Below are 21,060 nucleotides of genomic sequence, written 5' to 3' on the forward strand. Positions count from 1 at the left end.
TAAAATAAAATATTATATTATATTACATTACAATATCTTACAATAAAAAATCTTTAATTACATTAAATGCAAATAAATTAAAAATTAATAAGCAATAAAAAGGCACAAAGTATTGTTTTGAGTATTGTAAACATATTTTTTAAGTATTGTAAACACACAATTGCTTTTTTAATATTACGAATTAATTAACTTAAAATGTCAAATTTACTTAAAACTAATTAATTTTTTTGTTTGTAAGGAATAAAATATATATTTTAGAACTAAATAATAAATTCAATTAAAATATTTTTTTGAATATATTAACTATTGTTTAACAGTTGCTTTGGTTATTAGTTGTCTACTAATTATTTTTATTATTTGTTAATTTTAGAATTATACAGTTTTATTTGATTTATTTCTTGAATTTATTTTATGCTATATTTTTGTTAATTTAATGCTTCCTTTATGATTGAATACTGTGAAAAAGAATATATTTTTTAAACAAAATTATTTTTATAAAATTTAACTATTATAGAACTCGTTTTGCCATAGTGAAGGAAAAGAAAACAAAAATTGTTTGCGTAAAAAAAATTACTAAAAATAAAATAAAAGTTTAAAATACAATTTAATTAAATAAAAATATCATTTCATAGAGTGCAGTAGACTGTAAATAATGATGTATACTTGCATAAATATGAGAACTTGTTACAATAATAAATCTAATAATAGTTAAGAGTTGTAAGTTAAGGAATTGGAATTAAATATATACAGATATATACACACCTATATATTTGTATAGTGTAGTATTTAGTACTTATGTTCAACCACTTAACACATATTATATAATATATTACTAAGTATATGAATACTTATGAACAAAAGCCTAGTTATACACACGTAAATAATACATACATATACATATACACAAACATATATCACAAATAAAATCAGATTTTATTAAATACAAATTAATTTTTTTTATTTGTAAATATTGGTTTTTGGATTTTTATGTGAAATTTTACAATTTCTTCGCTTTATCACTATCTCTGATTTGATGTCATGAGATTGGGTACTGATTTTGGGTCCAACGGTCTACCATTAAAAATCTGAGAATCAGTTCATTTTTTTTACCGAGATTTGTGTTCAAACCTCCCGGGAAGTTCGTCCGCCTTCATAATTCCTCTAGGAAATTTTTGTTCACTGTCTTTTTGTCACACCTTTCTTGGATCATTTTCATTTAACCCCTAGAAACATACTCAACGCAGCCGTGTTCCTTAAAAGACGGCTCGGTAAAGTTCCGAAGTCTAAATTCTCGATATCTCTCTTGTATTCGGTGAGCGCTGTTCTATATTTCTAACGCTTTGATTAATTGCCTTAACTGCCAAAGATTTTTAGGTCATATAAAGAGGTCTACTATATCTGAAACTATATCCCAAAGGATTTTTTGAACTGAGTTTACGTGGTAGAATCAAACTAGAGGTTCTCCAACAAGCTAATATTTTTATTTTTGTCTGTAATTAGTATTGAAACCAGGTCCTGTGTATTCGATCTCAACAAGCAATGTCATCAGATTCTGGCAACTTTAAGCGTCAGTAAATTGACTCTAAGGATAATAAGACAGTTTGACCTCATAATCCCTCATATTAATGTGATAATTCTACAGCAGTATGTAACACCTGGAGTTTCTAAACCTTTAGACCTTGGTTGCCGCTAGGTGAAAGGTTCTCGGCGAGTAGAAAAAGAAGAAACATTTAATCGGAATACTCTTGTTGTATCGGTGGTCAGCAATTTACAAAATTCACGGTAAAAAATTAGTTTCAAGGCTTTCGTTTTCTAAAAATTGACCAAGTGCCAAATTTTAATTTCATTTATTTTTTTTCTTCGGTTCTTTCTTTTTGGACTTCATATTTTCGTCTACTTCCTCTAGAGCTTTGATACTTTTTTCGAGTGTGCCCTCCATTTCACGCATTTTTTTGCGCAGCTCTCGAAGCTTTTCTCTTTGCTAAGAGGGAAATCAAATGGATTAGACGAAGAGCGGATAATTCTTAAAAAATGTAGATGCATATACTAGTAAGTGGACTTATACCTCCTTCAGGAAGAAAATGTTTTCTTCTGCTTTGCCTTTGTCATAGAAGTCCGTAAACATTCTGAAAATTAAGGTAAAATAAAAATGAAATAATTAAAAAATTTAATATTATTTAAGCTCACCGAATTGTTTTCAACATAACCATGCTGCTTCTAGTTTTCGTAAAACGGCAGCAGCAGGAACGCAGCATAGCTTAATGGAAAGATTTTAAAAAGTATCCGAAATAAATTTCCTCTCTAAAATTTTTAATATTTGTTTACTAAAGATTTTGTATTATTCTTTCAAAGAAATTCGAAATATTTCAAATTTTGTCTAAGAGTTCCCAACGCCATTGAAAATACACATGAACTTATTAACCCTTGGCATGCATAAATATATTTCGGTACTGCTTTCGCAAGTTTCATTTTGGCTGAACAATATTGTAACTTATTTCGACGAGCGTTCCTATTACATAGACCCGTCTGCCATGATCCGTGATAACAATTTCCGAATAAGTCCAAATCATCACTTTCACTTCTTCTGAGGGCTGAGTACTGGATGACCTTCATGACTCTACCCGCACACCTCTAGACCTCATCACTCTGTCATTAAACAGTCGATACCATATTTGACCTTGAATCCTGTTGTTCCGAAATGTGTCGTGCTGGTGTAACAACAATAATCCAGTTGTAGAAATCATTTGCCTCCCATATAGATTTGTATAATTGTACATATATACACTTAACTAGTAAGTGAAGAACGTGAAGCACCAAAATGAGAAAAAAAAAAAATAAATCAAAAGAGACACCATATTTCGTCAACGGAGCTCGTGTTTACTTTGAGCTGGTGATTTCCAAGACAGAAATCACCTTTTCTTATCAGCATTGATGCTAGTCAAATACATGCTTATATATCTGTACTTTTGTGCGCGGTAATTCCCAGCACACACACAGCAGTATAAGGTAGAGATGCTTGGCTCAGTATAAAAGCCGGTGCAAATAATCAGCTAAAACAAAACAAATTCAACTTCGAAGTCGAAGACACGCGCTTAAAACCGTTGAAACGCCACACAACAAATTTACAAAATGAAAGTATTTGTGCTCTTTGGTTTCTTCCTAATAATTGCCGCCATGTTCAATGGTGCTACAGCCTCACGTGACGCGCGCCCAGTACGTCCCAGCATCAGCGCACCACCACCAAGGAGGGAGCGACCAATCATTTACGATGCACCAATCCGAACTGGCAAACCGAAAACTATGTACGCTTAAAATGTAATGCCTATTGTTTAAAGAGTAATAAATACATGTAAATAATAATACTAAAATTTCCCCAAGTTTCAAATTAAAAAGTTTACAATAAGTACTTAGAAACCGTTTAGCCGGTTATAGCCGAATCCACCGGAGCGCGCCATTCATTTCTCCGTTTTGCAGTTTGGCGCCATCTGGAAATTTCAAGTGCTGCCAGGTCACCATCCACTTGGTCTTTCCAACGGAGGAGGTCGTTCTCTTCCGCGGCTTCCTACAGCGGGTACTGCATCGAACACTTTCAAAGCGGGAGTGTTTTCGTCCAAGCGGACAACAAGACCCAGTCAGCATAGCCGCGGTATTTTTACTCGCTGAACTATGTCAATGTCGTCGTATAACTCGTACAGCTCATCATTCCATCGTCTGCGATATTCGCCGTAGCCAATGCTCTGGCATGGACCATAAATCTTGCACAAAATTGTCCTCTCGTAATCTCCTAGCGTCGTCTCATCTGCTGTTGATATCGTCCAAGCTTCTGCACCATAAAGCAGGACGGGAATGATAAGCGACTTGTAGAGTTTGATTTTGGTACGTCGAGAGAGGACTTTACTGTTCAATTGCCTACTCTAATATGTAAAAATTAATAATAATTAAGTAACAATTGTGAAGCATTGAAAGAAAAAAACGAAAATAAATCTAGGAAACACCCTATTTCGACAAACAGAGCTCGTGTTTACTTTGAGCTGATGATTTCCAAGAATTATATTTTCTTATCAGCATTGATGCTAATTAAATACAAGCATGCACATATACATAAGTATGTACATCTGCGCCCGGTAAATCTCGGCACAAACACACGCCAATACATAATTCAAATGCTAGGCTTAGTATAAAAGTCGGTGCAAATAACAAGCTAAAGCAGAACAAGCTATTCGCTTCAAAGTAGAAGACTTAAAACCATTAAAACACTACGTAATAAATATATGAAATGAAAGTTTTTATACTATTTGGTTTGCTGTTAATAATAGCAGCCGCGCTCAATGACGCCACAGCATCACAGGACACGCGCCTAGTACGTGAAGTGTTCAGTGTACCGACACCAAGATGGAGGCCACTATTCACGTTTACTACATTACTGCGCAAACTCTAGCCGAAAACTATATGCGTTTAAAATTTAGTAAATATTGTTAAATAAAATAATAAATAAATAAGTAATAATACTATAATTTCCCAGAGTTTCAAATTAAAAGGTTTACCATTTTTTGCATTTACACAGTTTTTATTCAGAATTCGATTTTATAAATCTTTTTAAAATGTTCAACACTGTAATACAAACGGTATATGAGCATTGAAAACTTAACAAAAATAAAATATACCAAAAATGCAAAATAATGTATTATATGTTTTTTTTTGTTCTTATATTAGAATAATAGAATTGCGAAAGCTTTTCGAAAGCATTTGCTACGACTGTTTTTGTTACGTTGTTGACTTTGAGCCGTTTAGTGGTGTTATAGGCGTTAGGTTCCTGTGTTTATTTCTTAACGTTCTCGAGGAAAGCCTTGTGGCGTTGGATGGCTTCTTCGTGTTCCTTGATCTGTTGAGCATGGAATTCAGCTTGGTGGATTTGATCGTTCTTCAAACGTTCAAGTTGTTGCTTTTGCTAAAATATGTCAAATAAATTCATTAGTAAATTATTAGTATGTATATAAAACACACAAGACAAAAGCATAACAACAAAAAAGAAAATAAGCAAATACTAAAAAAAAAATAATATTTATGTCGCTAATAAAAATACACCAAAATTTATGCTTGTTTTCATATAGAGTACACATTGTGCGTATGTGATCTGCGGCACATAAATTTAGATATTTCGTTACGTCACAGCCAGCTGTGTTTTGGTAAAACAAATCGGCGAGCCTCTTCTTAGCCTACATAAACCATATGAGTCACACAACAAACAAATATATTTATATACCTTCTTGTAGAAGTATTCTTCTTCACGCGCTGCTTCCAACTTGCCGAAAGCTCCACCAGCTTCGCGAATTGAACCACCGCCGCCGCCACCTTTGCCGGCACCGCTACCCAAATCGCCAATTTGGCTGTTGCTCATCTTGGCTAATCTGCAAAAACAGAAAAACATTTAAAATTAGCAGTTTGTATATCTAAATTAGCAGGTGTAAAATACAAAAACAACATGCATAAGCATATGCTGCCTTGATAAAAGAGCATTATAAATGGTTTAGTAGTTGGCTGATATTACATAACGCAAACGAATTTTTAAGAATTTCGCCGAAGGCAATTCTTTTTTAACGCGATAAAAGCCGACGAGAGTCACTTTTGTTGTTTCCTTATCACATATTCAGCCAATTTCTTTGTATTATTATAAATCGTTGTATTTTTGTAATACACAACTAAACTCAATTTATAAATGCCGGCTGAAAATAAAAAAAATGCAAAAACTACTTACTGCATTCCACTCGGGTAGAGGCGCGCTGCGCTACGACGTACTACGAACATTTTGTTTTTGTTTAATCTGTAAAGAAACGAAATAATTACATATTAAAAGCTGATTTAATAATATAATAGCTTTTGTAATAAAAAATAATGTTATTTTTGTTGAAATACACTTCGTTAAAGAAAATCCGTTTTTATTAAATTATTTTATTACTCAGCAAAATATTTCTACAAATTCTTACCACTTGTCACTTTTGCAGTTAAAAAAATTATGTCAAATTCTGGTCGACCGGAGTTATTGGAAACTGGGGGCTGGAATGCTGGATATTCCAGGCAAGATGTTTTTGTTTCTTTACCTACAGATGTCGCGGTGCATTATAACAGCTGATAACGCTGTTTTATTTAATTCGCAGAATTGTAGGTTTATTTAAATAAAAAAAATATAAATATATCAAATATATTTTTTTTAATATTAAGAATAAATAATAGTAATGGCATGCGCAATGCTAAATAATTAATTTTGAATAAAACAGCAAAAGCTGTTAATGCCAAATAAATTGGCAACACTGCTACGTGTGTCAAAAAAAGAAGAAGCAGCATTACAAGTTGTCAAATTTTCGCAGAAAGCCAAGTTTGGCTGATGCTTGTGGAAAATAATAATTTTTTCCTCTTTTGTTAACATTTTCATTTTATTTTCGTGTGAAATACATCAGCAACAAGTTGAATAAAATACGTATTCAAAGAGTTTAGTGTAAAATGGTGGAAACTGACGATGCAGCTGAGCTTCTTTTCTTCGACACTTTTTCACACGAAGTGGACACGGTAAGCAAGCGGTATTTGTAGTATTTTAGATTTTAATGAAATTCACGTTTTTATTTTTCACATAACAAACTAACTGTATTTCAACATCCATTTCGTTAGGACATCAATCTCGATTTGGTGCAATTCCCAAAGCCAGTATTTATTACACAAGTACGAATAATACCATTGGGTGCACGCGTACAGGCCGATTTCCCCGGTGGTGTGCGCCTTGGGGCGACAAATCCCTCCAAATTTGATATTGAATTTTTCGTCAATGATTTGGGCATGCCGGGTGCCTCGACATTTGAAAATTTAGGTCAATTGAAATATAATCAAAACGATTGCATACATTTAGAATGCACCCAAGAGAAAATACCTACAGATGGTTTAGTATTGCGTGGCTGGTATAGTACGATTACTTTGGCTGTGTATGGTATATTAACAAATTCGATGAATGAACCAATTGCCAGTCCACCACCACCACCGTGTGAACCAACTGGCCCCGAAGAGATTTGCAATTTAAGTGGTAGCGGAGAAACGCGTGAACCCAGCATACCGGAGGAGACAAGCAAAGATGAATGGAAAGAGCCCTTACCGAGTGAAGTGCCCACAGCACACAAGACGAATCTTAGTGACTTCGAGCGTGATGATTTAGAATACGGCGTTGGGCGTAGTGGTGGCGGCGGTGGCGAGCATTATCAACACTCAGGCGACGAACGTGAACGTGGTATGCGCAAGACTTCGCATTCCTCAGAACGTTCATTACCGTCACGTAATCGCACGCACTCGGAGAGCAATGAAAGGGACTATGTGCGGTGAGTTGTGATTTTTGTTTTAATTTAATTTTTTCGTTTATTGAAATATGTGTATTAATGTGCTTAATTATATAATCCTTATCTACTTTTAGTTCACGAAGTGAACGTGAACGTGAGAAAGTGTCGCGCGATTGGTCACGCAGTCCCGAATATACACGCCATTCGCGTCGCAAACGTTCTGAGCGTTCACGTTCCGATGCCGAGGAGTCACACAAGTGGCCACCACGCACTCCACCTGCCTCCATAGACTCACCAACACGTCCACGTTCGCCCGATAACATGGAGTACTCTGAAGATGATGTACATTACAAACTTAAATCGCGCAGTTACATGCGCTCCGATGACTCGCTAACAAACGGTGCACCGGATACGCAACCATTGGATGATGATGAAACGCCCGGTACGCCTGGCGAACAATACGAACCTATACTCAGTGATGATGAGATTATAGGTGATGACGATTCCAATAATGCGATTGAACAAGTTATGGGCGACGATTTTGAAGCAGAACTGCTGGCAGCAGCTAACGCTGCTGGACCGGCCATACACGAATTTGATCCGTTTACAATGCCCATAAAACGTTACGATAGCGATCTGCAAGCGCTATACCACAAAGAAGTGGACACACTGTTCATTATAATGGAGAAGTTTGATGTGCAAACGAAATGCGAGAGTGTGTCGGCTTTCAATGATGCCACAACCACAATTGAGGAGCGCGAAAATTTCGTCTACCTAAGCGAACAGCTTATCAATCATTTGTCTTACATTTGGCAAAACTTCAAACGACGCAATTTTGTGCTAAAAAAGTTTTTCACAAGCGATGCCAAGTATTTAATAAAATCGTTTAATATTCTAAAAATCGCTTTAGAATTCGAATCGGCTTGTCTGCAACAGCAGCCGGCCTTCAAGATACGTCATATAAAAATAGGCGCACGCCTCACCGAACTCTTTGCATCGGCGCCACAGTTCTTGGCGTATCTGCTGCAAACGCAAAACTTTGATCCTTTCGCCGCGCTCTTCACACTATACCAAGAAAAATACATGGCTGTATCCATCAAACTAATGTTGCTCAAAGCCATCTACGCTTTGCTAGGCACTAAAGAAGGCATACGCCACTTCCTGGTTGGTGGCAAACTCGGTGGCTATCAACTGCTCTTCGATACACTCAAAGAATCGCGTCTCACGCGCACGAAATTCGCTCTGCAAGCGATCGTCAAGAAGCTACACTTGTACGAAGCGCTCGAATGTGTACGTGAGAGTTGCAGCAAACTCTTCGTGCTCACCAATTATACAGCAGCAGCACCGGCGGAGCAATATGTCGCCATCGAGCGTGCCATTGAGCAAATAATGGACGCTTTAACTTACAATTCATTGTCTTACCAGCAACCGAAACGTTTTCTACCCGTTTCCAAGAAATTCGAAATTGCCGTTGACACGGCAGCGCAGCGCAGTTTCGCTAATGATTTGCAGTCCTACTTCGTGTTGCATACTTTAGGTGAATCGCTGCTACTGTTGTTGGTCAATGCCAATGCGTTGCCGCCGTCACTGCTGCTGCGTGTGTTGGATTTATTGCAAGCAATGCTGCAGACGCATGTCGGTGTAGATTATTTGGTGGACGATTGCTTTGAAACTACGCGATTGCTAATAGCGGTGTTGTTGGGTACGGATGATGTGCCTGCAGATGTGACGCCCACCGAAGAGGAGGACTATGAAAGTAAGTGGCGGATAAAAATAAGAAAAATTTTAAATAATTTATTCTAATTATATTAAATTATTAGTGAAAGTGAGCGAGGAAGCCACGCAACCGAAGCCAGAAAGCGATAGTGTTGCTGACGCTATCAAAAAAACCGAAAACGACGGCACGCCCACAACCAAAGCTGATGCGCAGCCAAAAACTAAAGACACTGAAGAGCCAGCAATGCAGCTGGAGACCGCTGCACTAACTAAAGAGTCAACACCAGCCACCACACAAACGCTGCGTAGACCTTTGCTACATCGCCTGCAACAAATCGGTGTGGAGTTGGCTTATAAAGTGCAAACACGTTATCACCTGGATGCCGTTATGTATTTGACACGCGCTGAGCAATATGATATCATAAACCTAGCAACACATTTGCATGCGCTCTACTCGCAGACATGTCAGTCACATGGACGTCAGCATACCGTCGAAGTGATAGGCATGAACAATAATATGCAATTCTTTATGGACCTCATACAGAAGGAGCAACGCTTACAAGCGCAGCGTCAACTAGCCTCACCGGGCACCAAATACAAGAGTCCGGTGTTGAGCTATGCGGTCGACATGGTGGATTGCTGTGTGCGTCATTGCGAGCAGTTGGACTATCTGATTGAGCATGGTCAGAATATATTCGAGTTGGCGAAGAATCATGAAACTTTTGAGCCCTCAGTGTCGGCAGTGCTGCAGGAGCTCTTTGTTTTCCTCAAACCTTCGGAGGCTATACACATCTTCGCTTATGATAACATAACGCCGCTGGTGGAGGTTATCACGCGTTCCATGGAGTATATAACCACCTTTCCGGGTGATTTAATTATGGGTTTACGCATATTGCGTCATTTGGCAATCGGTTCGAATAGCAAGGCATTCCGCAGCTCACAAACCGAGGAGCTGAAACATCGTTTTGTCACGCTGCAATTCTATGCCGCCGATGGCGTACAGACAATTATGCAAATATTGGAGAAATTGTGCTCGTACTTTGAGCAACCGGGCTTACATACGCCAGCGCTGATGACGCTACAGGGTCTACATTGTTGTCAGATAATATTGCCGGCGCTGCAAGTGCTACGCGCCATGCTCTCGTTTGCAATACAGTGTCGCGATGCGGAATTCAAGGATTTAACCGCCATCGATCATCTCATGAAGGCGTATTTCCTCTTGCACTATTACCCTGCCGGCAGTCAGGCGGCACCAGCAATCGCCGAGGCCAAACAAGAGATTATACAAATCTTCCTGGCTTACACACAGCCAAATGAACAGGACGAAGAGTCGCTGCACAAGTCGTTGTGGACGCAAATGATTAGAGAAATATTAAAGAACATCGATGGTCCTTCCACCTTCATACCAGGTGCGTACAAAATCACATTATTTACAATTTATTGAAATTTAAAAATATTTGCTTTAACAGGGTTGCACGTGCTCGCCGAGTTGCTACCACTGCCGTTGCCCATGCCGCTGCCCGCCGACGCGCACGTACCCGAGTCGCAGAGTCAACGTTTAATCACCGAACGCAAGCTTTGGTCTGCTCACCTACATCCGCTAAGCGCACAAATCGCCAAACTGATTGAGACAATTGCGCCCACCACCTTTACGCCTCTGTTGGATCTCATGACGAAGGTGTGTCTACAACTCGCCGACTTGGCGCCCAATATGACGCTACTCGTGTCGAAAACACTCAGCGATATGCTTTGTGCCGAATGGCAGTCAGCTTCCTCAACACCGACCGCACAATTGGCGCGTCTCTTGAATTTCTTTGCGCGTCTAACCTCATTTGCGGCCCTCAAAATTTCTTCCATTTCTATACTCAACGGCAAGTTATGGGAACTCTTCCACTCGGTGCTTTGCTATACAGGCGCTGCTTCGGAGGTGGTACAGCGCGCTCAACTGGCCATACATAACATTTTAAGGAGCTTCATAGATCCGAGCATATCTTTTGTTTCGCCGAAGTCTATAGCTTCACCAGAACTGAATTTGGCTGCGGCTTTGCCGACAAAGGAGCTGATACCGCGTATTATTGAGGCTACACTGACGAACCTTTTCAACAGCGTTGCGCAGCAGCCGGTGTGTGAGGCGGCGTTGAATAACTTGAATCTGCTAACGGAGCTTGAGTGAGTAGTCTATTTTTATTTTTAATTTTTATTGTTAATAATATCATTTGTTTATCCCTCAGTATCACGATGCATCACTTGACGCAGCAGTTGAAGCACAGGCGCGCCGACTTCCAACAGTGGCTTGAAAAATTCCTTAACGCTGCTGAAAGCGTTGAAGCGCCACTCGCTGTCATTGAGCTGCTCATAAGCTTTCTACATTCACTGACGCATATTGCTGAGTATTTGCAACAACTAAAGGCAATCCCCACGCGCAACATAAAGTTGTCTACGACGGAGCTTTCGTACTTACTCGGCTATCAGAAGAATGCCAGTCCCACACTCATGCAACGTTTGAGCAACGCGCTTACGAAATCCAAAGATAAAACGCCAACACAAATAAAGACAGAAGATGAGTGCACTTCCGCTAGCAATCTACTTGTAGAAATCACCACCGAATTGGATACCATTGACGGTGGCACAAGCGCAGAGGGCGAAGACGACAGTTCCGCCGGCATAGCTGCCGCAAATGTAGCCGAACCGACACTGCCACAAAGTGAGGGCATAGTTATGCAATTCGCCGCGCGTCCGATTTTCGTCGAAGTCGACGCCGTCGTAGATGAGCCACAACTGCTGACGCGCTATTGGTTGCAAGTGGACTGCATAGATTTGGACAATAGTAAATATGAGCGCGTCGCTTGCGATCTCACGGAATTGGCAGCAGAATGTCTAACGCCCGAGACGAATCTCACATCGGATTGTAAGCGAGTGTTGCATTTGTCCGCATCGCCGCAATCGAATCGTGAGCGCACACCTACAGCACCCTGCTTCCGCACACGTCGTGTCGAAGTGGAGCCGAGCACCGGCCGCCCAGAGAAGAAAATCTACATTACGCCCGTACGCGGACGTGGTTTTGCACGCGCGCCACCCTCACGCGGCGATCTCTTCCGTTCGCGTCCGCCAAACACATCGCGTCCACCTTCCTTACATGTCGATGATTTCCTTGCATTGGAGACTTGCGGCGCGCAACCTACTGGACCGACGGGCTACAACAAAATACCACCGATAATGCGCGGTTCACGTGTCGGCCGCAATCGCGGCTCACGCATATCGACGGCGGCAGCGTTTCGGTGAGTACAGCTATAGGCGGCATAAACAAATGAAAACAATTTAAATATTAGTTTAATTTACAGCAAATCGAAAGTGATGCGCACCGCATCGCCGTCCACCTGGGCCGAAGGGGGCTCACCGCATTATCGCAGCGCCACCACCGAACCACACTTCGGCGATTCACATTACTCAAACAGTTCGCACTTCAGCGGTCGTCCACGCGGTCGTGGCGGACGTCCACGTCCCTATCTACGTTAGAGTTTAAGCACATGCGTTGACAAATAATTTAAGTTAAATCGCTCTTTTTTTATTACAAAAAAAAAAAAAATAATAAGAATATACCTACATACATAACTAAATTGCGTCTTTACAACAAAATAAGTATACCCAACATAGAAAGCGTCCAAAAGTTCAACACAAATTTAAGGCGTCACCACTGTGGTTAGACGCACATCGTGTGGATCCAGTGGCAAAGTGCTTTCATCAACGATTTGTTCGCGGAATGCCAGCGCCATCAGTGTTGGCTTCTTCTCAGGATAAGTTTCGAAATGCCGATGTAAGAAGCCATCATAATAGCCCATGCCATGACCCATGCGACCACCGCTTAGCGTAAACGCAACACCGGGCATCAAGAATAAATCAATGCCGCGTCCTGCGAAAAGGTAAATGCAACAACAAATATTAAGAATTGAGAAGAATTGAAGAAACTGTATTTCACTAATCACTACGCACCATTTGTCAGCGCGCTCTCACGTCCGTCCTTAATGCTTGGCTGTTTAATCTGCCATTTGGTCAGCGGCAATGACTCATAGTCAGCCCAGTCTTTAACGCGCACCATTTCCATCAGTTTGCCATTGTAGGTGGGCACAAACACGTTCTTCTGCTGATTGAAGAGCTCACGCAGCAGCGCTAAAGTGTCCACTTCGCTGCCAGTGCTGAGGTATACGCTCACATCTTTCGCCTGACGAAATGCCTCCGAGGCGATTACCTTCTCGTAAATTGCCTTCGATTGCTCCACTATCGAATCGGCGCTAATTGCCGGTATGACTTCGGTCTTCATGCGTTGCCGCAAGACTTTCTTCAAAGGATTTCCAATCGCACTCGCCATATTTCTAATTAAGTACTTTAATATAAGAAAAAAATAATTTAAGAATTATTTATATCCTCTGCGTTTTACTGCGATCTTTACGCTACGTTGTCTAAAATTGTACTGTCTCTAAAACTTAAATTTTGCACAATTTGATGGTATTTGCTATGTCTTATCAGCATGTTTTCAACTAATACCGCCTTTCTTATCTGTTGCTTGTGCATCCACTTTAGTGCCGGGGTTATCACTTCATATTTTTGAGCAGTTTGCAGCAGTTTTTTCTTTATTTTTGTTTTGTTTTTGCCACAAGCGTTATGTTTGTGGTCTAAAAGCAGATATTTGTACACACATAAATTTGTTGTTTTCATCATAAATTATTGAAGTTCGCTTCGACAAACTATTTCAAAAACCAACCGGATCGTAAGGCTTAAGAACTATAGCAGAAAGCCATCAGTGTTCTAAGAGAAAATCTTTTCTTTATACCGGTTTAATTTTGTTATTGATAAATGTACTTAAATTTGGCCTACCGAATTAATCTCAGCCCCCAAAGAGCTCGCATAAGCAATCAACGAGCGTGAAGTAAAAATAACAAAAAATTGTAAATAGAATACGTGAAAAATTGATAATAGACCAGTTTTACTATTTAATGATCAGTACAACACAACAGAATTTATACACAGAAAACATTTTATATGGCTGAATGGCTTATTTAGGCAATTTCTGGGATTTCTTACTTAGAACCAGAATTTTGAAAAGAAATCAACAACCGACAAACTGCGACACGTTTTTATTCAGGTGGGGGAGGAGAAGATTGATTGCTTGACACAGAAAAGTCATTACAATTAAGATTGTTTGTTTTTTTTAAATAAAAGTGGTCGCCACACGGAAGGAAATAACAAAGCTTCGAGACTTGACGGACCCTTCATACGCGGATAACATCAAAACACATAACACAAATAGGAAAACAAGATTCACTGAACATCTAACAGAGTTGTTAGCATCAATTAGCCCATATAATGAAGTCCCTATCTATGAGTTGAGTGCACAAAAACAATACCGTAAAGTTCATTACTAAGGCCTGTGCGATTACTTCCACTCAACACTTTCAGTTTTATATGTAGATGTATGTATGTATGCGAAAATAGCGGATATTTACAACAAAAACGTACAATTATATGATTTTCTTATCTGCTTTCACATTTAAAGATATTTGGCAAAAATTAAACAACACGCGATATTCGTACATGATAATAGCGATGTGTGTTATGGTTATCGACATTCGATATTTTTTCTACAAAAACTCACAGCGAGTTTTTGATAAGTTTTAAACAATTTTTATAACAAGTAATTAAAAAAAATTAATAATTAAGCTTTTTTGTGTATATATTAGCCTGAAACAATATAAAAAACAAAATACCATATTGAACGATTTGATATGAATAGAAAGAGCACTTTCAACTATAAAATTACTAAAAAATAATGGGGACACCAACACAAATTGGCGTTGTTCCAATTGTTATTATTTATTATTTCTCGCTTTACACCATTTTACTTATTCGCCGGCTGTGCGGTGGCATTTGTTTTCTTTGCCGTATCATCGCTTTTGGTCTTCAGATTCTTCAATTGCTCCTTTTGCTAGAGAATAGTTGTGAATGTGAAAACACAAAAGTTGTATAAATATGCTAAATTAAGTTGCTTACCTGCTTATAGAAGAATTCCTCCTCGCGTGCTGCCTCCATTTTGCCGAAAGAGCCGCCTGCCTCGCGTATGGAGCCACCACCACCGCCACCTTTGCCTGCACCGCTGCCCAATTCACCGACTTGCGACATTTTGCGACAACTAAATTCGGATTCAAATTTCTTTATAATTGTTCCTCTACTAATAGCTATATTATATAATGTTTGAAGAAGCAATGCACTGACTTACTGTTGCCTCAACACTTGTACACCAACGATTGAGCGACGCGCCAGCATTTCTTTGCTTTTTATTTCACAAATATGTGTTGTTATTATGATCACTAATTTGTTTAAAAATAGTTTTATGCACTAATCCACAGTTGCCTTCCGTTTTTTAAATGTATCTCCGCTGGTTTGTCTATTTACCGCAAGTGTGTGATGAAGAATGATGAATATTTGATGAAATTGGAAAATGCATCAGCTGTTTCTAGTTTTTGCTTGCGCCTAAATGTATGTTCGATGAAATTTAGCGTGTAAACACATACATTTGTAGCGGAATATTTGTGTTGATAATTGCATACCTTTCACACACCAAGAACGATTTTTTGAACATTTTTATATTTTTTACCATTTTTACTATAAAATTGAACAGTTAATGTATACATACATTTTTTATAATAAAAAGTGTCTACATCGAAAGTCTAAACCTACTCTCGATGAAATATAATTCATATGATTAATGTATAATGCATTGCCTCTAAGTAATGGAGCGGCCCTTAAGAAATATCCTTTTCTCCAATTTTCAATGCCAATAACACTGCGAGTGTAAGAACACTTCCTAACCTTTCCAATCGTTCTGTGCTTGTTTTACCAAAAATTTCTTCTCTGTATACTTACTGATCTTGTTGTTGTTGTTGTGGCATAAAAGATTCCCCAAATAATTCTGAGGAATGCTGCCGATTTGACAAACCTTTGGCGGGATAAGACTCTGGTTCCGGTTCCGGTTACGTAGAACTGACTGTCTTCGGAACTGTCTTCTGATCTTGTTGATTCACAACTTACCGATCCAAATAGGGTTAGATCGCGGAAAGGAGATCTCTTGCCCGCACAAAATCCGTATCAATTCCGTTATCGCAGAACCGGCTGTCGTGGGAATCGCTTCTGGTTTACCATTTCCTCATTTGCCATTGCTAAAAGTGACATATAAACATTCTCTGCTTTTGATCTCTCCATTTGACTCGATTTAGTCTGCTCTCTACTATGATAATCACCGTTACTTCCATTTTACTCGATTTGGCCTCCTCTCTACTATGATAATCACCGTTACTTCCAAAGAAACATATCATAGATTGCTCTCTAGATCCGTGTAATCGGATGCTATAATCACCACACACCCATATGGATAGTTCCAGTGGGCTCCCACATCTTGTCTTCTTTGCAATCTTGAACACATTGTTTTCGTCCAGAAGTAGAAACACGTGCCATAACAGGATGGACTGAACACTGCCTCGAAGCCGGTACCTATCCTTGCATCCACACGCATTTTCGAAGCTTTCTGAAGTTGGATTCACAAGCTCAAGCACGATTGTTTCAAAGACAGAGAGTTTCTGAGTTTTCAAAGTACCCTTCCCGAGTGTTCCGTTAGTTTGAGCTTAAATACTTTTCAATTCTCTCGAGAAATCCATTCAAAACTCTTTTGCACTCCCCGAGTTCTCACCCAACTCCGTTTCAAGAAATAAACTAGTCAGTTGTTTCTTTTGGCAATCGTTTAAGTTTAATACTTCAATTATTGAAGGCAAAATATCAGAAATATATGTGTTCAATTGTAATTTGACATACATATAAAAAATGGCGCACTTGGGTCACATATGCAAGTCTAAAACATATACACACATGGATTAACTTATATGTCCTATCCGATTTTTACACGTTTATATGTGAGTCTTCATATTATACCTACATGCATACAACAACAACACCTGAGGTTTACCGTTATAATTACAATATTAGCTTACGCTTGTGCGTGAATGTGATTGTGTGTGCGTGTACGTGTGCGTGTTAATACGTGCAACTCTGCGCAGTTGGGCTTTTTTAAATTCCCCACATTTTCTTCCGGAAGCGAACGTACATAGTTCTCGAAAAAATGTTCAAAAATAAAAAAATATTGTACAAAACAAAAAAAAAAAACGAAAAAAATTTAAAAAAGCCAACTTGCATATAAACTGTTGTGTACCAAAAAAAAATAGTATTTTGTTGCTTAATTTTTTCGTTTGTTCGAATAAATAAATAAATAAAAATAAAATTTTGAAAAGAAAAAAAATTGGTTCACTTCGGATATCGGATACTGCGCAAATTAGCCATTGCCTCCACTTGATTTGAAAACTGTGTGGCGCGTTGACTTCTTTCCAAAGCCATATCTTCACGCAACTTCTGCTCGGCTTCTATTTGCATTTTTTGTTCGAGCCGACGCAAATTCATCGATTCCTGACAAAACGAGTGAAAATCGTCAAAAGAAGTAGCGTAATTATGCCACTTTAGTAAGTACAACAACAGAAAACACTTTCCGCACTCACCTCGGTTAGAAAATACAGCTCCTCCATGGAGTTCTTATGCTTGTTCATAAAACTCTGCTGACGATGTGCCTCCGTCAGTGGACGGAGCTCTTCGATCTCTTCGATCACGCTATTCATTTCGGTGGTGTCATAACCGGCGCCGCGTAGCGTCTGTTCGCGCATTTTGAGCAAAAGCTTCAGGTCGTTCAGATTGAAGTAGCTTTCCTCCTTAAAGCAGCCAGATAATTTCTCAAGACCACCGCCTGGTATGTGCGCGCTGTATTCGTTGGTGAAGAGGCGATTGGCGCAAATACTGCCAAAAAAAGAAAGCGAAATTTTAAACTAAATTTAAGTAGTTATGCTTAACTATAGCGCATACCTGGGGAAATTTTGTTGTGCACCCAAAATGCCACTTTTAATGATTCTCGCCAACATATTCTTTTTTATTTCTAAAAAATATATATATTTCGTGACTAAATTATTTGAGTTCCAAAAAGTTTGTACAAATTTTATTTGACTTAAAGTACCAAGTTAACTGTTGGTAGTATTACATATCGGAAGGTTTCATTTGTTGCACAGCATTTGTAAGCCATTCACAATAGTGGTCGAACGTCGATGGTGATCGGTATACAATACAGTGAAATCTAATAAGAAATACTTGTAGGTAATTAAATAGCACTTAAGTATCGCATAGACTCTTTATAAATCGATCTTATACCTTTACAATCCATTGTAAAGCATCTGTTGAGTATCCGGAAGCGCATTTTGAGCCTTATCCGCTACATTTTCTAGATTTATTCTCCGATATCGGCAATAGTAAGGCTCAGCCCCTTCTGTTTTACTCGTAGATTATTTACTCATCAACTTGACGTGACTCCCAGTGACCTAAAAGCTCACTTGTTCCAAGATCCATCCCTACATCCATCTGTATTCCATTTAAATGGTCTAGAGAAGTAGTGTGGTATATAATTTCCATTTCAGACGAGCGTCTGATACCCGCCGCTATAAAAAAGTATGTCCTTTTCGGTGAATGCCTTCGAATTTTCGTTACTTCCGTATGTGGGCGTCTAAGGTATTTCCAATATTGAGAAGTGAAGACCTCATTTATTAGTAACTCTGTATCCATTATCTCAGATATCGGACGACTTAATCAAGATGGGGCTGATAGATCGTGAAGACTGTAGATAATGTCAAGAGCAAGGTATCAGAGAAACAATGGAGCATCTCTTTTGTGCTTGTTCTACGATAATCTGGAAGAGACCACATAACTTTTTGAAATTCGCGTCAAGCGCAGGCATCCTAATGGATGACTACTCTTCATTAACTACGTGACGGCACTCCATCTGATATCGCAAAGGACCAAAACTGGTCTAGGTGTGGTTTTCTGGTCTACTAGACCAACATAGCTTAGACAACTTTGGTATTATCTATTAACCAGCAGTTTCGTCAATCTATTTCCGATCCACATTTCTTTCTACTAGTTCCTTTCCTATAGTTCTTTCAGATTTGGTTTTATCAGCCCATATCCTCACCGCACTTAAACTAACCAGTTACATAATTTTAAAATCCAGCACTCTTTTCGAAAGTCAATGAGCTACAACTATCGCTTTACGTAAACGACGAGAACTCAGTTTGATGTTTTCCTTTTCGTTTTTATCACAACCAAATTGATTTGTCAAATAAATTTTTGTCCAAAACATCAACTTTGAAGCCATAGAAATTCCAACTTTTACTGCAAATGTTTCTTACCAGAATGGTCAGCGGTTTTATTTGCTCCAAAAACTCAAAGTAAACGCAAGTCCACTTGTAGTTAAGCGTCTTCTGACTGCCTTAATGGAATGGCAGCCAAAAACAGCTGATTTTAATATAATTACGGTATTCTTTTATTTTACAGCAAAAATGCAAACAATTCCAACCAACAACAACAGCATGCGTCAACACAACAACAGGGTCAACATGCCAAGTCGCCGAAATTACATAAGAAGACAGAGAAAGGAAAACGTTCCTTATCGAAGACCGATTCGAAGAAGTCCATAAATGATTTGTTGAAGACACAAGGTAAAGAGACGGTGGAAAGACCCAGCAATAGCAGTTGTTGTAACAGTAATTACAACAGCAGCAGTAATAGCAACAGCAACAAAGAGGCGCCTAGCACTTCGAAGTCAACCTTAAAGCCGCCAACGAAAGTGAAATCGGGTAGTTGGAAGCGTTCCGAAAAGCAAATATCCAGTTATAATGGCATTTCCGTTGCCGGTAAGAAGTCGAAATCGCTACGTAAGCGCTCGCCGACGTGGTTGAAGTTCCCCAATACACCGGTGAAGATTGCTGAGAAGGTGACCTATGTGAGTCCCGCTGATTCCACGTCGGTTTGTCGGCCGGGTACGCTCTATTCAGATGTGCTATTCGGCGCTGGCTCCTCCTGTCTGGTGAAAATCAAAACACTCACACCACGCCGTACCGCGAATACCGCACAGAAGAAGCTTACGAAAGCACTGCTCAAGTGCAATGGAAATGAGACTGAAGCCGCTTCGGCAAGTGAAACTGAGACAGATCGTGAACTCTTTCCCAGTCTGAATAGTGGCGCTGTGACAGCCTCCACAAGTGCGAACGCTACAACTTCCACACCGCCAGATGGTAGTCCACGCAAGAGTAACACGCCCCTTTCGGCGACCGGTTCACCTATGTCTATGTCGGCAACATCGGAATCGACAATCACCAGCACAACGAATGCCAGCAAATCGACGCTCAGCGATCCTGCTTTGCCGCTGATTGTCACGCTGCCTAAATGCGATGATGACGCGGATGTTGTGATACTCTCCGAAGCGAATGGTGTTTGCGGCGCGGCTGAGAATGGTTTCAACGATGTTTCGTATGGCAATTATTTGGAACAGCATTTCAAACAAATGAACGGTGCCGCCACCACCTTGATGGGACCCAAAGCGTTAGTTACAAATATGGGTGCCGTGGAGCATGACACATGTGAAGGCGCAAATCTCGATGCTGGCACCATCGTACAGCCCGACATGACGCTAAGTGGGTTTCCACACATGCCTGCGAAACCCTTCACTATCGACATACCGCAATGGAATTTTCTGGATGCCGATGTCAGCACAGATGCATATCCGAAATTTCTCTGTCAATTCGAAGACGAACACTATCTGAAGGCAGAGAAAATGGCACTATTGGGTCTGAAGTTAGCATTGGGCAATGGTAGCTCTAATCCGCAGCAAGCCAAGTTCAAATTTTGAGTAGAAATAGCAATATGAGCGAATTGTTATAATTTTATTTAGTCCTAACATTTTTTATAATAAATAATAACAAGAAATGTGTAGACATCATATTTTATTTGAGGCTATGGTACTATGGTGTCTGGAGAATGAATGTAACAAGAACTAGGTGAAATGTTTTAATTGATTTCAAGTTTTCATAACTTTCACTCTATTTGAAAGCGTACC

The 21,060-nt window shown here is 39.3% G+C and overlaps 7 protein-coding genes across 11 annotated transcripts; 2 read left to right on the plus strand and 5 right to left on the minus strand.

Annotated features, from left to right (window-relative positions):
• Nucleotides 1-1,299: 1,299 nt before the first annotated feature.
• LOC105217561 (uncharacterized) lies at nucleotides 1,300-2,359 on the minus strand. Its single transcript, XM_011192619.3, has 3 exons — nucleotides 2,188-2,359; nucleotides 2,066-2,126; nucleotides 1,300-1,981 (listed from the first exon to the last, which is right to left on the minus strand). Exons 1-3 carry the CDS (start codon nucleotides 2,253-2,255, stop codon nucleotides 1,844-1,846), a joined length of 267 nt encoding a protein of 88 aa, XP_011190921.2. The 5' UTR covers nucleotides 2,256-2,359; the 3' UTR covers nucleotides 1,300-1,843.
• A 2,187-nt stretch (nucleotides 2,360-4,546) lies between these two features.
• LOC105217569 (ATPase inhibitor A, mitochondrial) lies at nucleotides 4,547-6,066 on the minus strand. The gene is made up of 4 exons (XM_011192629.3): nucleotides 5,985-6,066; nucleotides 5,756-5,821; nucleotides 5,264-5,408; nucleotides 4,547-4,948 (listed from the first exon to the last, which is right to left on the minus strand). The coding sequence occupies exons 2-4, from the start codon at nucleotides 5,803-5,805 to the stop codon at nucleotides 4,820-4,822; spliced, it is 324 nt and encodes a 107-aa protein (XP_011190931.1). The 5' UTR covers nucleotides 5,806-5,821; nucleotides 5,985-6,066; the 3' UTR covers nucleotides 4,547-4,819.
• Nucleotides 6,067-6,316: 250 nt separating this feature from the next.
• LOC105217568 (protein virilizer) lies at nucleotides 6,317-12,548 on the plus strand. 2 transcript variants are annotated; one of them, XM_011192626.3, is made up of 7 exons: nucleotides 6,317-6,564; nucleotides 6,664-7,358; nucleotides 7,451-9,072; nucleotides 9,137-10,441; nucleotides 10,502-11,201; nucleotides 11,264-12,310; nucleotides 12,362-12,548. In XM_011192626.3, the coding sequence occupies exons 1-7, from the start codon at nucleotides 6,499-6,501 to the stop codon at nucleotides 12,546-12,548; spliced, it is 5,622 nt and encodes a 1,873-aa protein (XP_011190928.2). In that variant the 5' UTR covers nucleotides 6,317-6,498. The 2 variants fall into 2 exon arrangements, with proteins under 2 accessions (XP_011190928.2, XP_011190930.2); XM_011192628.3 differs by having other exon boundaries at nucleotides 6,318-6,564; nucleotides 12,374-12,548.
• Nucleotides 12,549-12,575: 27 nt separating this feature from the next.
• Nucleotides 12,576-14,651, minus strand: Mthfs_1 (probable 5-formyltetrahydrofolate cyclo-ligase). 3 transcript variants are annotated; one of them, XM_011192624.3, is made up of 3 exons: nucleotides 14,547-14,651; nucleotides 13,023-13,413; nucleotides 12,576-12,942 (listed from the first exon to the last, which is right to left on the minus strand). In XM_011192624.3, the coding sequence occupies exons 2-3, from the start codon at nucleotides 13,396-13,398 to the stop codon at nucleotides 12,713-12,715; spliced, it is 606 nt and encodes a 201-aa protein (XP_011190926.2). In that variant the 5' UTR covers nucleotides 13,399-13,413; nucleotides 14,547-14,651; the 3' UTR covers nucleotides 12,576-12,712. The 3 variants fall into 3 exon arrangements, with proteins under 3 accessions (XP_011190926.2, XP_054088875.1, XP_054088874.1); XM_054232900.1 differs by lacking the exon at nucleotides 14,547-14,651 and adding an exon at nucleotides 14,112-14,130; XM_054232899.1 differs by lacking the exon at nucleotides 14,547-14,651 and having other exon boundaries at nucleotides 13,023-13,779.
• A 91-nt stretch (nucleotides 14,652-14,742) lies between these two features.
• On the minus strand, nucleotides 14,743-15,518 carry LOC105217565 (ATPase inhibitor, mitochondrial). The gene is made up of 3 exons (XM_011192622.3): nucleotides 15,304-15,518; nucleotides 15,078-15,216; nucleotides 14,743-15,012 (listed from the first exon to the last, which is right to left on the minus strand). The coding sequence occupies exons 1-3, from the start codon at nucleotides 15,348-15,350 to the stop codon at nucleotides 14,926-14,928; spliced, it is 273 nt and encodes a 90-aa protein (XP_011190924.1). The 5' UTR covers nucleotides 15,351-15,518; the 3' UTR covers nucleotides 14,743-14,925.
• Nucleotides 15,519-16,801: 1,283 nt separating this feature from the next.
• On the minus strand, nucleotides 16,802-18,148 carry LOC105217564 (uncharacterized). The gene is made up of 3 exons (XM_011192621.3): nucleotides 17,985-18,148; nucleotides 17,627-17,918; nucleotides 16,802-17,537 (listed from the first exon to the last, which is right to left on the minus strand). Exons 1-3 carry the CDS (start codon nucleotides 18,038-18,040, stop codon nucleotides 17,379-17,381), a joined length of 507 nt encoding a protein of 168 aa, XP_011190923.1. The 5' UTR covers nucleotides 18,041-18,148; the 3' UTR covers nucleotides 16,802-17,378.
• On the plus strand, nucleotides 17,456-20,936 carry LOC105217563 (probable serine/threonine-protein kinase dyrk2). 2 transcript variants are annotated; one of them, XM_029043631.2, is made up of 2 exons: nucleotides 17,456-17,590; nucleotides 19,500-20,936. In XM_029043631.2, the coding sequence occupies exons 1-2, from the start codon at nucleotides 17,580-17,582 to the stop codon at nucleotides 20,851-20,853; spliced, it is 1,365 nt and encodes a 454-aa protein (XP_028899464.2). In that variant the 5' UTR covers nucleotides 17,456-17,579; the 3' UTR covers nucleotides 20,854-20,936. The 2 variants fall into 2 exon arrangements, with proteins under 2 accessions (XP_028899464.2, XP_011190922.2); XM_011192620.3 differs by lacking the exon at nucleotides 17,456-17,590 and adding an exon at nucleotides 19,203-19,393.
• Nucleotides 20,937-21,060: the final 124 nt, after the last annotated feature.

The sequence above is a fragment of the Zeugodacus cucurbitae genome, chromosome 6, assembly GCF_028554725.1.
Source record: "Zeugodacus cucurbitae isolate PBARC_wt_2022May chromosome 6, idZeuCucr1.2, whole genome shotgun sequence".
In the NCBI taxonomy this organism is placed as follows: domain Eukaryota; kingdom Metazoa; phylum Arthropoda; class Insecta; order Diptera; family Tephritidae; genus Zeugodacus; species Zeugodacus cucurbitae.

Excerpts from the sequence above, each read along its gene's own strand:
- Mthfs_1 (XM_011192624.3), bottom strand. The coding sequence starts at position 13,398 with ATGGCGAGTGCGATTGGAAATCCTTTGAAGAAAGTCTTGCGGCAACGC. Across the intron at positions 12,943-13,022 it reads TGAGAGCGCGCTGACAAATG|GACGCGGCATTGATTTATTC; the intron begins GTGCGTAGTGAT and ends ACCTTTTCGCAG.
- LOC105217564 (XM_011192621.3), bottom strand. The coding sequence starts at position 18,040 with ATGTTGGCGAGAATCATTAAAAGTGGCATTTTGGGTGCACAACAAAAT. Across the intron at positions 17,919-17,984 it reads GCACAACAAAATTTCCCCAG|TATTTGCGCCAATCGCCTCT; the intron begins GTATGCGCTATA and ends TTTTTTTGGCAG. Across the intron at positions 17,538-17,626 it reads AGCTGTATTTTCTAACCGAG|GAATCGATGAATTTGCGTCG; the intron begins GTGAGTGCGGAA and ends TCGTTTTGTCAG.
- LOC105217569 (XM_011192629.3), bottom strand. The coding sequence starts at position 5,805 with ATGTTCGTAGTACGTCGTAGCGCAGCGCGCCTCTACCCGAGTGGAATG. Across the intron at positions 5,409-5,755 it reads CTCTACCCGAGTGGAATGCA|ATTAGCCAAGATGAGCAACA; the intron begins GTAAGTAGTTTT and ends CTGTTTTTGCAG. Across the intron at positions 4,949-5,263 it reads AAGAATACTTCTACAAGAAG|CAAAAGCAACAACTTGAACG; the intron begins GTATATAAATAT and ends GACATATTTTAG.
- LOC105217563 (XM_011192620.3), top strand. The coding sequence starts at position 19,344 with ATGTTTCTTACCAGAATGGTCAGCGGTTTTATTTGCTCCAAAAACTCA. Across the intron at positions 19,394-19,499 it reads ATTTGCTCCAAAAACTCAAA|CAAAAATGCAAACAATTCCA; the intron begins GTAAACGCAAGT and ends TTTATTTTACAG.
- LOC105217565 (XM_011192622.3), bottom strand. The coding sequence starts at position 15,350 with ATGCTGGCGCGTCGCTCAATCGTTGGTGTACAAGTGTTGAGGCAACA. Across the intron at positions 15,217-15,303 it reads GTACAAGTGTTGAGGCAACA|TTGTCGCAAAATGTCGCAAG; the intron begins GTAAGTCAGTGC and ends ATCCGAATTTAG. Across the intron at positions 15,013-15,077 it reads AGGAATTCTTCTATAAGCAG|CAAAAGGAGCAATTGAAGAA; the intron begins GTAAGCAACTTA and ends ACTATTCTCTAG.
- LOC105217568 (XM_011192626.3), top strand. The coding sequence starts at position 6,499 with ATGGTGGAAACTGACGATGCAGCTGAGCTTCTTTTCTTCGACACTTTT. Across the intron at positions 9,073-9,136 it reads CGAAGAGGAGGACTATGAAA|TGAAAGTGAGCGAGGAAGCC; the intron begins GTAAGTGGCGGA and ends TTAAATTATTAG. Across the intron at positions 11,202-11,263 it reads AATCTGCTAACGGAGCTTGA|TATCACGATGCATCACTTGA; the intron begins GTGAGTAGTCTA and ends TTTATCCCTCAG.
- LOC105217561 (XM_011192619.3), bottom strand. The coding sequence starts at position 2,255 with ATGCTGCGTTCCTGCTGCTGCCGTTTTACGAAAACTAGAAGCAGCATG. Across the intron at positions 2,127-2,187 it reads GTTATGTTGAAAACAATTCG|AATGTTTACGGACTTCTATG; the intron begins GTGAGCTTAAAT and ends CTTAATTTTCAG. Across the intron at positions 1,982-2,065 it reads ACATTTTCTTCCTGAAGGAG|CAAAGAGAAAAGCTTCGAGA; the intron begins GTATAAGTCCAC and ends TTTCCCTCTTAG.